The sequence below is a fragment of the Poecile atricapillus genome, chromosome 4 (genome assembly GCF_030490865.1).
Source record: "Poecile atricapillus isolate bPoeAtr1 chromosome 4, bPoeAtr1.hap1, whole genome shotgun sequence".
Classification (NCBI taxonomy): domain Eukaryota; kingdom Metazoa; phylum Chordata; class Aves; order Passeriformes; family Paridae; genus Poecile; species Poecile atricapillus.
In genome coordinates, this window is record NC_081252.1 from 43,804,510 (window position 1) to 43,821,006 (window position 16,497).

At 37.9% G+C, this 16,497-nt stretch overlaps 1 protein-coding gene across 2 annotated transcripts in view; it reads left to right on the forward strand.

The window, feature by feature from the left end:
* Positions 1 to 16,497, forward strand: part of TENM3 (teneurin transmembrane protein 3) — a 419,680-nt gene that overhangs the window by 350,086 nt on the left and 53,097 nt on the right. For both annotated transcript variants that reach the window (XM_058837712.1, XM_058837711.1), the window contains 4 exons: positions 1,820 to 1,966; positions 9,430 to 9,646; positions 10,712 to 10,831; positions 11,226 to 11,487. In XM_058837712.1, the coding sequence (XP_058693695.1) occupies positions 1,820 to 1,966; positions 9,430 to 9,646; positions 10,712 to 10,831; positions 11,226 to 11,487 (746 nt within the window). The remainder of the gene's footprint in view (positions 1 to 1,819; positions 1,967 to 9,429; positions 9,647 to 10,711; positions 10,832 to 11,225; positions 11,488 to 16,497) is intronic.

Sequence of the window (16,497 nt, forward strand, 5' to 3'; positions counted from 1 at the left end):
TCTTTCCCTGAGTATCTTTCTCTATTCCTTGTGTTTTTTCATTAGAATATGGCAATATTGATGGCAATATCCAGGCTTTCACACAATAAGTCTTGAGTGTACCCAGTTGACTCCTAAATTTCTTTGTCAGTATTGCAATTATATATGTAAGTCTTCCATAAGTTGAATAGAAAAATATTAAGAAAATAATAGATCTCAGTACATTAACAGATACTACTAGCAGCTGCAGTCTGAAAGAATAAAAGTAGGAAGACTAATTTTTTTTTCAGCCTGGCGTGATGGCACAGCATCCATAACTGTAGCATCCCCATCCTTCCTCACAAGATGTTTTCCTGATTCTCTGCCTTCTAAAAGTGATTTGACAAGAGTTAAGCACCCTTTATAACTCTTTTCTATATGTTTGTAATTTGGAGCTACAAGGGTGAAAACAGTCAGTAAATTCAAAATTCTTTAGAAGAAAAAAGCAACTTACTTCTGAAAAACCACTCTAAGCTTAACCAAAATGGATCAGTAGGTTAGTTGACAAAGATAGGTGTCCTAAAAAGTGAATAATTGTTTACCCTGTTACTTAGGGATTTTGGATGAAAGTTTACAGAAAATTGTTGTGTCCAGAAATATCTGATTTGTAGCCACCTTCTTGTAAGATAGTTAGTGCCATATCTGTACTTGCTTCTGTCAGTGTCTTATCATAGTCATAGATAAGGAGCACTGAAATCTACATATTTATAGCGTTGTCATCCTCATACAGATCATGTTGGCTGCATGCCAGATTTCATCACTAGGAAGTGACAGAAACTGTGTTTTTTAATGCAATGTTAGACTGAAAACAATTATCGATTTTGGATATATTAAATTATGTTAATTGTTTCCCAAATTTTCCCTCCTTGGCCATAAAAGCAGACAAGATAGGATATAAAGGTAACAGCACAAAAGCCTTAGGGAGATTGTCACAAAAAATCACTTTCTGCTATCTGTCTTGAAGCACGTCACTACCGTGTTTTTGTTCAGTCTATCAATGTTTATTGTGGTCCTTATGGTATTTCATTTTGTCCGTCCTAAGTAATCAAATACGCACAGCTATTACATTAAGTTGGAAATCCTGTTGGTCCTGTCCCATCCGTATGCAGCCTGAATCCTAATGTTTGTTAGAATAGATGCTAAGCTGCTTCACTATTCCTGGGCTTTGCTTATTCTGTGAAAAGGAATGTATTTTTGGCATAAAGTATAGTCATTAAAACTGGCCTATACTTTGTGCAATTATTTAACGCACTGTAATTTCACATGAATACACGGCAACTCTGAGACCAGATAAAGTTAACCTTCTCTTTTATTACTTGCCTAAAATCATACCCATTTTCCTGCCTAAGAATTTGGAGGGATTTGTTCGTAGTAACAGGGAGCTTAATCATTTGTGCCAGTAATTAATCAATACTGCATAGAGCAAATAATGAGCACAGAAAAATGTATCATTTTACACAGCTGTGTTTGCACTATGCACTCATCTCTTGTGACTTTGAAAAAAAAAATTAAAAAACCAAACTTAATTTTGTCTGGCCTGCAGGTATTTAGAGGATTGGTGCATTTATTTCCTGCCTGTACAGGTAAGTGGTGTCTCAAGTGTCAGGCCAATCAAAGATGCCACTTTGTTAAGAATTACGTTCCCCAGGTAATGTTGCTGTTCCACTCCATGTGCAATTACAGTATTTGTGCTGTTCTTAAGGCCTGTTCCCAGTAAGTGTCCCTTGTTTGTATTTTCTTTTCTTTTTATATTATTACAATATTTAAATCACTTGTGCTTTTTCTTTGTCTGTTTCGACAGAGGGCTGCCCTGGTTTGTGCAACAGCAATGGGAGATGCACGCTGGACCAAAATGGCTGGCACTGTGTCTGCCAGCCAGGATGGAGGGGAGCAGGTTGTGACGTAGCCATGGAAACTCTCTGCACTGACAGTAAGGACAACGAAGGAGGTAAGAGACACCAACTGGATCTTTGAAGTCTGGGGAGAACATGTTGAGGAATGGAGATTTTTCCATCAGGTGATTAAATACTGACCATGAGAACCATACACACATTTGACTCTCGCTTATGTCTGTAAGAATATGCCGTGGTCTTCGGTGCTTCTTTACAGCATATCAGCAAAGACTTACAAGCTGCGTGTGACAGGTGAGATGTGTACTTAGAAAAAGATAAGAAAACCTTAGTTTTCTTGCAGTGTTCTGTTATACTGGAAAAAAACGTAGTTTCAACTCAGTGAACAGTTGTAGAGGGGAAAAAAAGGAAGGAGTTCAAAATTTCGGTGACCACACAAGGAAATTGTCCAAGGCTGAACTGGGAGTTCATGTTTTGTACTATGATGCAGTTGCTGGAAACAATTGGTTACCCAGCCTACAGAGATCTTAGGTCTCTATAGCCTGTGAATGCTCACATAACTGACAGGATGCCCTTTTTTTTTGCTTACTTTTCCACAGTCTGTCATTCAGGTGACAGGTAATCTGCAGCAAGATGCAGGCAAGACTGCTAACCTAAGGAATCAATCTATGATTGTTGTTGTAGTCTGGAGAAGCTAGAGGGACTGTGACTTAGCATGATTCCAGAATCATATTAAAAAAACCCACAAAGACAAGAGTAAATGTGAATGCAGTCCAATATTAGATCAGCATAATGCTTTTATTGTCTGTCTTTCTTCCCCTTCTCTCATCAATTCTTTTTGTTTAACACCTTCAGATTCAGAGAAGAGATAAAAAACTTCATTAGGGCCTCTGGATGATGATAAAGCCATCTGGGACTTGTCTTTCGGTTTTAGAATGTGTATGCCTCTGCAATTGCTGGTTGATTCTTTGCTGTCATATCCCTACTGCAGCTGGGATCTTAGGCATCACAAACCATAAATAACAGCAGCGTTTACTTCCTGAGAAATAAAATAACACCATTAAAACTGTAAGCCAATGATGTATGCATCACTTGGCTTGTCATCCTTCTCGATTACATATTATATATTTTGAGGCAGTTTTCCATACTTAGGGGCCTAAACAGTCTAACGCAGGTTCCAGCAGAGATGTGCTTGTTTGGGGAATTAAGTTCAGGTGGGCCAAGAAATTACAAGATAAGGAAAAAAGAGAAACCTGCAAACATGAAGAGAGACAAAGAGTGGAGGAGGAGAAACTAGGTGGAAGCATAAAAAATTTGAAGAAAAAAAATAGCTTATGCAGGGGGAAAAAATTAATTACAAGCCCAATAATAGACTAAAAGAGATTAAGTAAATGTTAAAGATCATATAAGATGTGACATGTGACAGCAACAGTGAGGACCAGGTAATGGAGTGGTAGGAGGAAGAAGAAGAAGGTGAACAGGAATACATGTTAATGGAACAAGATAAAAGAAGTTTCTCCTTCAGACTGAAAATAATAATAGCTTCTTGTGGGGAAAAGGAACAAGGAATTGGAGCAGAACAATCTAACAGGGTGACTTAAAGAAGAAAGAATGACTTTGGGGAAAAATAGCTAATGCTGATATTTTGTTGATTTTTTCTCTCATTTCCTTTTTTCATATTGCCTTTATGGACATCATTGTAGAACTATGCATGAGGAAGGGGCTGGCCAAGCACTTGTTTTGCGGTGATTGGCCTGCATAACGCTGTTTGTCAATGGCATTTCTCTTATTTTAATTTATATGCTTCAGTACAGTGCATATTCACTTCAGTCATTGTGGCTGAGGAGAAGGGTTAAAATTTAACAAATTTTAACAAATAAATTAAAAATGGAATTATACATAAAAAAACTAGGGAAAGAAAGTCTCCTTTGTAAGCTACCTGAAAAGAGAAGAAGTATTGCTTTCCTTTCCTGCAATCAACACACTAATCTCCACACAAGCCATTAAAATTTCAGACAGCTACAGGGTGTACGAGCATTCTTCTGGCACAAGTATTCTGCTGTATTTGTTTGTCGTGGGAGATTAGGTTATCTGAGCACTTGTGATGAATTTATAGTATGACTGTGGGTAGTGTGATCTACATCTCACTAGTCTCAGTGGTTATATAATTAAAGTTATCTTAGTTGTTGCCTGTTTGATAGGCTGTGGTTACACTGGGTAGAATATATTTCATATATTAGTCTGAGCACAGTTTGTTAAAAAAGTGTCAGCTGTTCCTTTGATTCTTAGCTCTTTCTGGGACTGATTATTCAAATTCTGTGAACATGAGCATCCTAAGGATCCCAATGGCAATATTCTCCATAGGAAATCATAATGGCATCAAAGCGTACCTTAGTATTTTCTCTTCTAGATACTATTGACACATGATGTGTAATACTTACCTTCCTTTTAATACAGATTTTTCAGAGTCTTAGAAATAATTTCCATTCTTGTTAAGACTGACTCTTTATTTTCCCCTGTGCTTGACTGGATTTTTCTTTCCATTTTAGCAGCCCACAAGGAAAGTGTGTCCATCAAGCAGATCTTAGTCTGAATTAAACTCCTAATGAAATTGTGAGGAGGGGGAAGTCAGAGCTGTCTGTGGGTAGAATAAGCATAACTTCTTGGCGAAAAGAGGTGCCACTATTAGACTTGAACAAAGTGAGCCATGCTTTGTTATCGCTGTAGGAAGAATAAGAAACAGGAGGACTTGCTGTTTACTCTTTAGTTTAGATGGGTCTTAGGTCCTATCCAATTATTTAGCATAGTTACAGGTTTCCACGAGTAAGATTTAAGGGATCATTAATATTCTTTCTTTGCTGAAACGAAAACAAATACTGTAATAAAGCAAAGTATACTTAGTGCTCCTGTGTTTTTTTAATTACTTGTGTAGTCTAGGACAGCCGGTTCCTGTCAAACCTCACAGGATAGTACAAATTCAGCCTAAAGATTGCTTAAACCTCTTCTATTATAGTGGCTAATAGCAGTTGCTTAGCAAAACATCTTAATAGGGTAGATGTGAACTTATATTTTCTTTCATATGCTAACAGGCTGCTAATTAAAGTGAAGAATTACTTCCACAGAATATTTTGAATATCAGAAGAGTTGCTAAGTGCAAAGATAACCCAAGCTAAGGAAATCTCAGGAAGTATCTACCTGAACTAGGAGTGATACAGTGGCATGCTTATGTTCTCTGGCTTGTGTTCTGACACTTCCCATTATTCTTCAGCTTTCTGATTGCATCTATGGTAGCTGGTGAATGCTGAATTCATATATCATGGGACTTATCCACAGTGGCTCCAATATTTCTTTCTAGAGTGAGAACTCATTTGGAGCCCCACATTTTCATATTTTAGGCTTCTTCACTCAACAGTAAAGCTGAATTTCAGTATACTACAGGTATGCTTGTAGAGTTACTGTAATAGTAACATTGAGCAAGGCCCTTGCACACTGTTTAGGAATAAATCAAGGGCTGTTTGTGTTTTTCTGGCTTTTCTGACCAGCTGTTCCTACAGGCAGTCATTTTGATGAATGAAGCATTCATTATAACCTTTTGCAAAATTGAAGTATGTAAGGATAACTGAGATTTGTTTATACAGTTTTCTTTCCTTTCCTGTCTCTTGCCTTAGTTTGCAAGTCACCAAAATTGATCTGGTGGAATGGCGAGCATCATAGTTCCAAAACTATATTCTTCCTGTGTAGGCACTGAATTTCACTTTATGGAGATTTTTGTTTCCTAAATATATAATCAACATATTTACCAAGAATGGGATTTACGTAGGTCCTTGGGTACCATCTCCCCTTGACACTGGCAGATCTTTTGCCCAGGACTTACTTTGTCCCTCCATTTTTCTTCCTTCCAGCAGTTTTTTTTCATTCAAAAGCAAACAGTCCTACTGATACATCTTATTTCTAAGACATGCATTGCAAGGATCCTCTGTCTTGACTCCTCTTACTTAATCACATAAAGAGAGACTGGAGAGGAGAAAGCTTGTGTTGGGTTGAAAGTGACCTTAAAGATCATCTAGTTCCAATTCCCCTACCATGAACAGGGACGCTTTCCACTACACCAGTTTGCTCAAGACACCATCCAACCTGGTGTTAAATACTCCCAAGGATGGCGAATTCACAGCTTCTCTGGGCGACCTGTTCCAGTGCCTCACCTCCCTCACAGTAAATAATTTCTTCCTTATATCTAATTTAAACCAGCCCTCTTTCAGTGTAAATCCATTCATCCTTGTCCCATCACCGTCTGCCCTTGTCCAAAATCCCTCTCCAGGTCTTGCAGGCCCTCTTCTGGTACTTGGAGGATGTACAAGGTGTCCTTGGAACTTTCTCTTCTTCAGGCTGAAAACCCCCAACTTGCTCAGCCTATCATCATAGGAAAGATGCTCCAGCCCCCGGTAATCTTCCAGGCCTCCTCTGCACTCAACACATCTGTGTCCTTCTTGCACTGGGGGCCCCAGAGCTGGACACTGAACTGCAGGTGGGGTCTCACAAGAGCAGAGTTTTGATGGTTTTATGAATCTCTCCAAATATGCAATTTCATCAACAGTCCATGCTCCAATGCAATTCATTGCATTTTGCAACAAAGGGAAGGGTAACATTAGTCAAGATTTTTACAGCTAGACTTTAGCTTTTGAGGAAGAAAACAATAAAGTGGTTATAACATCTTTTGTATATAGAACCACTTACATCTAGAACAAGAAAATATAAATAGCCTTCTGAGACTGATAATGGCTGCCCAGCTGCCTGTAGGAGTTTCTATTTTCTTTATAATTTCACTGTCACATTTGAGTGATATAAGTGACAAGGCACTCTTGAACCTAAGTCTCATATTTTTCAGGCTAAACAAAATTCACCAATAATTTTACAGAGCCATTTCAGGAAGAAAATTTTACTCTGCTTCACACAGTGCAATAGAATACTTGACTTAGTGGTACTAGATAGCTCTAGCCACATAAGTACAGAGGAAGAATGAAAAATGTTTTCTCAAGTTATAAGGAACCAGATTCATAACCATCCGTCACTCGCCTGGGCAAGTTACTGATAAACTGCACAGGAAAATAACAAACAGCATATCCCTGTATCTTGGCTGGTGAAAATGAGATTCTTTCTCTGATTGATGTTAGTGGAGAGGCTTGTAAAAATGCATTTCCAGCTGATTAGTTCAGAAGGTGTCAATTTCGTGCAGTTTTATGACCTGCAGACTATACTCCAGATGTACATTTGCTTTTTATAAACTAACAAAGATGAATGGAGAAATCTGAGCATTTCTTTGGCAACTGCACCAGATATTGCATGGGGGACCATTCAAGTAAATAATACCCCAAAAATACTGTCTTAACCGTCAGTACCCCCAGCTTTGACACTAATCCAGACTTCTGGAGTAAAAACCAACAAGTACTTCAGCTAGGAAAGGGTTTAATATTTTACAAGAATGAGACTAGAAAATCTAGTCAGAGACTAGAAAGGCTTCTGGAAACCATCCAGTCCCACCCCCTGCTCAAAGCCAGATTAACTAGAGCAGGTTGCTCAGGTATGTACCCAGTTGGGTTTTGAATCTAAGGATGAAGACTTCACAACTTCCCTGAACAACTTGTTGCAGCATCCAGCTACTTTCACAGTAAAAAAAAAAAAAAATTCTGCTGTTTAGACCAAATTTCTTGTGTTTTAGTCTGTGGCCATTGCCTCGTTCCTCTTGCTGGGCACCACTGGAAGGTGACTTTTTTACACCCTCCCATCAGGTATCTGTACATAATGATGAGATCTTCCCCGAGCTTTCTATTCTCCAGGCTCAACTCTCTCAAGCCTTTCCATGTAGGAGAGATGCGTCAAGCCCTTAACAGTCTTCATTGGCCCTTCACTGAGCTTCCTCTAGGATGTCCATGTCTCTTCTACCAGAAAGCCCAGCCTGCACACAGAGCTGTGTACTCCTAACACATCTCAGAATGGTGTTGGCACCTTCTTTGCTGCAAGGGCGTGTTGCTGGCTCATGATAATTTTGTGTCCATCAGGACTCCCAAGGTCTTCTCCACAAAGCTATGTTACAGTGCAGGAGGTTGTTCCTCCCCAGGTTTTTGCACTTTTGCACTTCCCATTGTAGAAACTTCACATGGTTCCTGTCAGCCCATTTTTCCAGCCTGTCAGTGTCTATCTGAATGGCAATGTGACCCTCTGGCATATCCTCATCCCAGGAAAAATCAATGGGTTCTTTTGTCTCTTAAAAAAGTTTAAACTCTGATATACTTAATGATGCTTTTTTCAGCCCTTTTATTTTCCCTCAACTGATTTCAAAGTCAGACAAGTTAAATAAGAATTTTAGATGTGAGAAAGAACAGAAATCCCACTCCTTTACTATTTTGCCTGTCTTCTAACTGATCCATGTAGTGCAGCAATACTTAGAAGAATACCTTTAGAAGATCTCTGTTTACTTACACTCTTTTAACATATGATTGAACAATAATGGATGATATTTTTCCCTTCAGAAAGAAGTTTTACTCTAAAGGCAGATTCTTTTGTGAGACAATCAGTTATGGGTTTCCTCTGAATGCTGCATTGGTGTATTTTTCAGTTCAGTGCAGCAAGCTCCCTCTCTAATCTAAATGGAATAATAAAATGTTTGAGCTATTTCAGTCTTGCTGTTCTTTTGGGGAAACAATTATCAGCTCTGTGATACCAGATAACATTAATCTAGAAATTTTCTGTAGCTGACGTTTCCAGGCTCATTTTCCTTATGACTTTACTTACAGCAAATTAGTAGTTATCAACTTGATCTTGATTTTAATCTTTCATCAAATTAGATTTCCAGTGATGTGGCAGATCTAATGTTCCACATATGGGAATATTTCAGCACATAAGCATAAAAGCATCCATGTGTTTAAATCTTGTTTATACTGGCCAGCATTTCCCATCAGTTTATTCAGAATAAAATCTAAATGTTAAATACAGATTTTGTTCTCTCATACATTTTCATGTAAAAAACTTGTGGAAATTGCCTTGCCATTAGCAACAAAATCTTTCTGCTAAGGTATAAAGCAATCCACCTTGATACATGTTGTGAAATATTTAAAGGTACTTACAGCATAGATATTGCTAAAAAAACTTGAGGAAAACAGCAGAATGGGAGTTACTTGTTTCTTTTCTCTAGCAAGTCAAATAACCTCACATAAAAGCTAATTAGGCCCACCTAAAATATTTAATATTTATAAGTTAAAAGTGTATGTAGAGCCTGAGTGCCTTCATTTTCTGGTTTGTTCAACATGTTTTTAGGAAAGTATTGAATAAATAGGTTCATTTTTACAAGATACTGAGTATATTCAGCTTGCATGGATTCCATGGGAGTTTAAGAACTCAGAGGAAACAAACTCTCTTTTTTTAATTGAAAATGAATTCATTAAAATCTTAATTATGAGTATTCTTTCATACTACATAACTTTTTCATCTCCCTGCTGGCTGGCTCATTCCAATGCACAGGGGCAGGAGGAAGAGTTTGTTCATTTGTGTGACTTTCTGCCAACAGATGGGCTAGTTGACTGTATGGATCCTGACTGCTGTTTGCAGAGTTCTTGCCAAAACCAGCCTTACTGTCGTGGACTGCCTGATCCCCAAGATATCATCAGCCAAAGCCAGCAGTCGCCATCTCAGCAAGCTGCCAAAGCGTTTTATGACCGGATCAGTTTCCTCATTGGAACAGACAGCACCCATGTCATACCTGGGGAAAGCCCTTTTAATAAGAGGTGAGCATGACTTACCTTGTACTCATGAACACAAAAGAAACCGGAGAGTGTGAGGTTCGTGTGAGGAGGAGATCTGCTATGACCATGAATTTCTGGGGTGGATTTTGAGCAAAGACCTTTTCTCTTAATATATTGAATTGCTTGCTTTGTGTCATTTCCTGCAAAATTCAATTTACCAGTGCCACTAGGTTCCAGAAGGTACTTGCCATGCTTAGTATCTGTATTCTAACAGGGCACTTCATTAATGGTTAAATAAATCTTTATTTAACCAGTTGATTTGGGCTAGCACAGTTGGAAATATATCAAAGCAATGAAAACACTTCAGAAGGAAAAGCAAAGCTGCACTTTTTAAACTGATCTCACTAAATAATATAAATTATGAATTAATGTAATAGAACTGTTAAGTGCACGACAGTATAATTGCATAAACTATTTGACTGGTGCTCTATGAAGCAGTAATGACCTGAAAATAAGCCAGTAACAGGAAGCAGGTGTCTGGGATCTCACTGAGTGAAAGAAGATGATTTACACTAGAACTACTGCGTTTGCAGTAATTTAACAGCATTAATGTGTTTGGGCACAGCAGTTGATTAAAAGTTGTTGCACCAATGTTCCTTATTGCTCTTTTAAATTTTGTACTTCATAGTCCCTGCAGCTTTACAGATTGCTTTGATACTAATTGAAAAGTACATTTTTCTTTAAGAGTCTGCCAGAAATATGACTTAGAGTGAGAACCTATAGAGTTTATAAGTTCTTAAAATTCTTCAGTTAATTTCTGATCTCAGTAACTCAGTACAGACAAAATAAACCCAAGTAAAATCAACATACTGAAACAAAATTATTATCTGTGGATTCTAAGACATTTGTTTATACAGTGTAAATTATGTGATCTTGTAAAAGGGTTAGAGTCTGAGGAATGTTTTTTAAGTGATAGTTGATAGCATGTGGAAAAGGGTGGGTAGCGGGGTAAGGGTGGATGTGTGTGTGTTCACTCACTAGCTTTTATTAATGCAAAAAGAACAAAAACCCCTTAACTGGTAATTTGATCCTTCATCTTTTTCACAGTCTTGCATCTGTCATAAGAGGCCAAGTATTAACTGCTGATGGAACACCACTCATTGGAGTCAATGTTTCCTTCCTACACTATCCAGACTATGGATATACAATCACTCGCCAGGATGGAATGTAAGTTCCTTTTGAAGCGCTTATAAGTCATAAAGACAGCAAAGGTGTTACTGAAGAGCTGCTTGTAAAACTGAGATAATAAAATAACAGCAAAAAAAGACATTAGCAGACTGATTGACTAAAGTTGTACTTTGTACATTCTTAAAATGTAAAACATACTGATTATTATATACTTTAGAAGTAGAAGAACTTGCTTAATTTAAACGCAGCATCCCAAATTCTCTGTTCTCTCTGTGCAGTATAATGTAATTTAATTGATTTCTCCATTGTTCCCAGTAGAGCCATTCTGCATTCAGAGCAGTACAATGGAATGAAGAATCAATCAGTAAAATAGAGGCTGTGGGTGGCTTTGGGAATTTGCTGACTAGCTAGCCCTCTTGGGGTTTTTTCCTAGGTTTGACTTGGTAGCAAATGGCGGTGCGTCTCTGACACTGGTGTTTGAGCGATCACCATTCCTGACACAGTATCACACAGTATGGATTCCCTGGAATGTCTTTTATGTCATGGATACCCTTGTCATGAAGAAGGAAGAGAATGACATTCCCAGTTGTGATCTAAGCGGATTTGTAAGGCCAAACCCTGTTATCGTGTCGTCGCCTTTATCCACTTTCTTTAGAATTTCTCCTGAAGATAGTCCTATCATCCCAGAGACACAGGTAAGGTGTATTTCAAATAAACACAAATTTTATCTCAGGCTAGTGGTCAGCAACCAAAAGGAAAACAGTGCACTGCTGTTCAAAAATGTCATTCTGAGTAAGTGCCAGGAATTTGCAACATGTGATTATTTTCTGATCAATTTATTTATTCTGTGAGATGATTTTTAAAATTTCATCTAAAGAAGAAAAGTAAGAAAGCTGTGGTTGTATTGCTTAGTTTACAGAATGTGTTTCGTGTTCAAGCACTGGCCCACAAACAGGACACACTCTAGTACATTGGCCTTTTAGGATTGCCCTCTTGTTAGAAGTCACCTCAGAGTGAAAACAAAAGGTGTTTTTCCACTGTGTCCTAAAGAGACACACAGTTTGAATTATCTGTTTAGTCCTAGTAAATAGCATTATGCACAGATTTTTATAAATAAAAGAACTGCAACACTGAGGACAAGCCAGTGAGCTTGTGGTCTAATCAACTTTTTCCAAGCTTGTAATACCGAAAGTAAGACTTAACATCCAAACCTTGATTTAAGTGGGAAAAACTACAGATGAAATGGGGGTTTTTATTAATTTTTCAAGGTAGGTGTATTAAATTCCTCCATCTAAAATAATAATCACTAATACAATGAATAGGCTCTTGGCTCTTAAGGCATTTCAGTTGCATATTAAGAAGTAATATATGTCTCAGTGTTTTTCAAACTTTTCCTAGTGAAAGAGTCCTTCTTCTGCCTCCCTCTTTCTCTATTTTTCTTGCCCCTTCTTCCACAATGTCATAATTACATAGAGCATTCTTTTCCACATTCATTAAGAAATGTCCTTGCCTCTTCAAGAGACACACAGAAAATTTATTCAAATGTTTTCATGCAGAGCTCTTAAGAAAACAGCTAAATCATTAAGCAATTCATGGTAAGAGCAGGTTTAAAGGAAAGATGTCAGAAAATTACAACTAAACAGTCATACAAATCTAGACTGTGCTAGGAAATTGTTGCTTTTATCTTCACTATCATTTCTGTGCCTTTGATAGCTGCAAGTCAATTAAATGAAAGTATTTACAAAACAGAGTCCACTGAAAAACAGCTCTGATTTGCTTGTTTTGGCAACAGATGATAGATGCAGTTCCTGAAATTATGGAAAATGGGTTAGCTAGATATAAATCAAGATAAAGTTATGATAGAAGATTGTCAAAAAACACAGATTTAAAAAAATAACACTTGTAGTGTCTAGATAAACAAGTTACTTCATGAGCAGTGGGACTAATGAGGTCTGGATTCCTACTTATTCCCACCCACTGCCATAATTCCATCTGTCTGTCACATCCAGTTCTTCCCCACAGACTGCATTCAGCCTTTTCTTCTTTCTCACAGGAGTCTCAAATTGACTATTCCCTACCGGAACCCTTTTTTTTTACAAACATAAAGGAACTGAATTATCTTTAGAGATTTCTACTGTTACTTAAAATGCAGTTGAAACTGTCTACCAGGTTCAAAATTTGTGAGGTGGGAGGTCTGATATGCAGGACTGTTGGGTCAGGTTGTCTCCCTAGGAAATCAGCTGGAAGGAAGAATATTCTCAGTGGATGCTAGGCAGTTGGTGCTGCTGGGTGGAATGATGAGGGAAAATGGTACTCTTGTTATGTATGCAAAAATCCAGTTCAATACTATGTAAAAAACATTAAGCAGTATTTTCTTCTATATTCTTTCTTATCCCACACATAGATTTCCCTCACATAATTTTCTGCTTCAGCAAGTGGGAGCTGCACAGCTGTGACTGGCATGTACCCCTTTGGATCAGATTCCCCTCAGAAATGCATAATGCTCAACAATCTGCCACCCCAAAAAAATTAGCCCTCTCATAAAAGATGGGCAGAACCAGATTCTATTCAAAACTATGTTCAGCTCCAGAGGAACTGCTGCTGATCTTTTCATATAAAAAGAGGCAATGCCAGTTTAAAGTCTGTGAGACTGGAGGAAAGCAGAGAGAAATAAGTAATTCCCTGTGCTCTTGCAGTATTAGCCACCCTGTTCGTGTGCTGTGACAGCACTCACTATCATGTACTACAGGAGAAAAAGATGTGCTGCTGTAATCATCATCCCTTGAAGTGCTTCATCATCCTTTGGAGATAATGTTTCCAAGAGTGTACTTAGTGGCTTATGAATCCCAGATTGATCAGAGGGAGAATTAAAGTCTGTGCCAAAGGAGCAGCATGAAAGAAAACTTAAAAAAAAAAAAAAGGGGGCAAGCAAGGGGAAAGAACAAACACAGTGGGTAAAGAGGTGATCACAGACCCAACAAATCATTACTCAAGAGGGTTGATAATAACATGTTAACTAAATTTGGACTGCTTAGGCATGATTTTATCTACTATTAATTGCAAGTTACCATGCTTTGCCTAGGCTTAAGTAGCTGAGATTAATTGGTGTGGAACGAGGCAATAAACTCCATGCAGATGAGGGAGTTCAGGTTAAGTTGGAGCTGCTTTTATGTATTAGGTAATACTGTTAGTCTCTTTTTCCTAATAATTTCCTAAGATATCTGTTTTCCATATATTGCCATGTGGTCTGGAAGAAACCCATGTGAGTCACAGTGAGCACTTCTGAAATTGAGTATTTGAGGGTTTCCCTCTCGTAAACTTCTGTTATCCACTGTTACATGTGCTTGCAAGATGCCTTCTGCAGGTCTGGAGCCTCTTGATTCCATCACTTCAAATGTATGAGAGAATTGAAACTGGATGTTTCCTTCAAATGATGCATTCAAGGTTCTTCTCCTCAGATTTTCTCTCACTACTGGCAGTATACAGCAGAAGTTGGCAAAATTTATCTACCCAAAGGAATTCAGGATAAAATATGAACTGCAATGACTTAATAAAAATAATTATTGGTAATTTCAGGATGGCTAGATTTTCAGCAAAGAAATTAACCTGCTTCAACATTTAAACTACATTAACAACATAATAGGATATCCAAAAATCTTAGGATTCAATGGATGCTGCACCCTAACTTCACCTACCTAAAATCATCAAAATGTAGAGTTCATGCTGAGAAAAAAATGGAGATTATTTGTAGAACTGAATATCTCTATTTGTGTATCTCCTTTTCCAGCACATTTTACGGTTTTCTTTTCTTTTGCTTTCTCTTTGAGACTTTATACATACCTTTTTCTGTATTCTGTTACGGACACATTTTTATATTTCTGCATGTATGTGGCTTTTTCCTACCCCTCTTCTCTGTAGTACCTAAACCATGTTTTAAGTCTAGAAAAACCAAGTATTTTTACCCTTTATATTTCTCCTTGATTTAAATGCTAATTTAAGAGCCTCAATTGTAGGGGAAGGCTTGTTTTTTTAAGGAAAACATTTTTTCTGTCTTGAAATGAGCAGTTTCAGCTTCTACTTGAAGTATAATTTTGGTACTCCTTAATCTCAGCCTTTATGTAATAGCAGCAGTTGCCAATATCTAAAAATGCCATCTTTACCCCCTCAAACCTAGATCATGTTACATTTTAATGCAGCAGCTCAGCTGTTACTTCTAGCAAACAACCTTTTTCTGACACTAGGACTAAAGTTTGCACTCATTTGTGAAATTTGTCCTCAAATCCTCTATTGAATTTGTTCAATTTGCCAAAAAAAAAAAAAAAATCACAGCACCACAGCAGGCATTTCTCCCCCTAACTGAATTACTTATTCAGTGTTTTGAATACCATCAGAGCATGTCAGTTGAGTCATATCATATTTTGGAGCAGGAAAGCATTCTAGAGCCTGGACAGCTTTAGTCTTGCTGGCCATAAGAGACAAGGAGCCTTGCACAATTTATGTGACTCAGACACCAGCTCAAATTCTCAGGACAACAAACTCTGTGGAAATTGAGGTGACCCTTATCTCAGTCCCCCAAGTCAAATATTTCATAGCTGCCCTTAAGAGAAGCTTGATCATCCATAAGTAAAATGTCAGCCATTAGGATTTGGTGGTTGGGCAATAACTCAGTCCCCTTAGGGTATCCGCCTTTCTGAAGGTAGTTTGATACTTAGTCTGGAAAAGGTGAAGTACAGACAGCTTGGCTGTGTTGGTGATTCCTGATGTGACTTTTATTCCCGGTGACTTTCCCGATTGCTTTACAATTGATGTGTTGTCATGGCTCCCATAGGAGCCCTCTGCTGTGCCTGATGATTTACCCTTTTGATGAACATTAAACTGTTTAATTCTCTTTGTAGTGCTTGATTGGGAGAGAGATTGAGTTGCGTAACCTTACCTATGCATTTCTAAAGTTCTCAAGAAAATAAGTTACTACGGGGGATATTTTATGGAAAAAAGGAAGTTATAAGTCAGATTTCCAGCAGGCATTTGAGGCTTCTGCAGAAACTAATAATAGGGGTTTGGGTTTTGTTTCAAACCTCGCTGAGAACTGCATGAGTGTCCTAGTTTCTAATTTGATAGTAATCCAAATACACAGTGGAATTTCTTGAAAATTGAAACTTCAAGGTGTCCTCTTTATTGCCTCTTATCTCAGCCAAGAGTACTGGAAGACCACCTATGTGTTTAACACTGCTCTTCCACAGTTGCAGTTGTAAAAGAAGCAATGGTCGTAACAGGAGACCACTGAAGTCCATTAAATTGTGTCCTATTACAAGCATATTATTTCTTTTTCTCTTCTTGCTTACAGAGACCTCCATCTGTTAGACTAGTTTTAATGTGCAGTATATGAGAGTCCTGCTGATGTCTTGAGGAGGAATTTGTCTTTTGTTCCTGGGTGGTTTGTGCTTTTTCCTTCAAAGTCTCAGAAAAGGAATGTGTTCACAATCACTTACCTCTCTAGAGAGAGGTGTTTTTGTTCATGTAGAAAAGATTTGCCTGTTCTCTGGATTAGACACTGTCTGTATATTGAGCTGAGGGAAAGCAGACTAGATTTACAAAGAAAAATGAGGCCGTGCTCACCTCCTTCAAGGTGACTACTTCTCATTTCTTTTCAGCCAGGTTCTTAGTGGGGAACAAAGAAATATTCAAAGAACAAGAATTAAGAATTT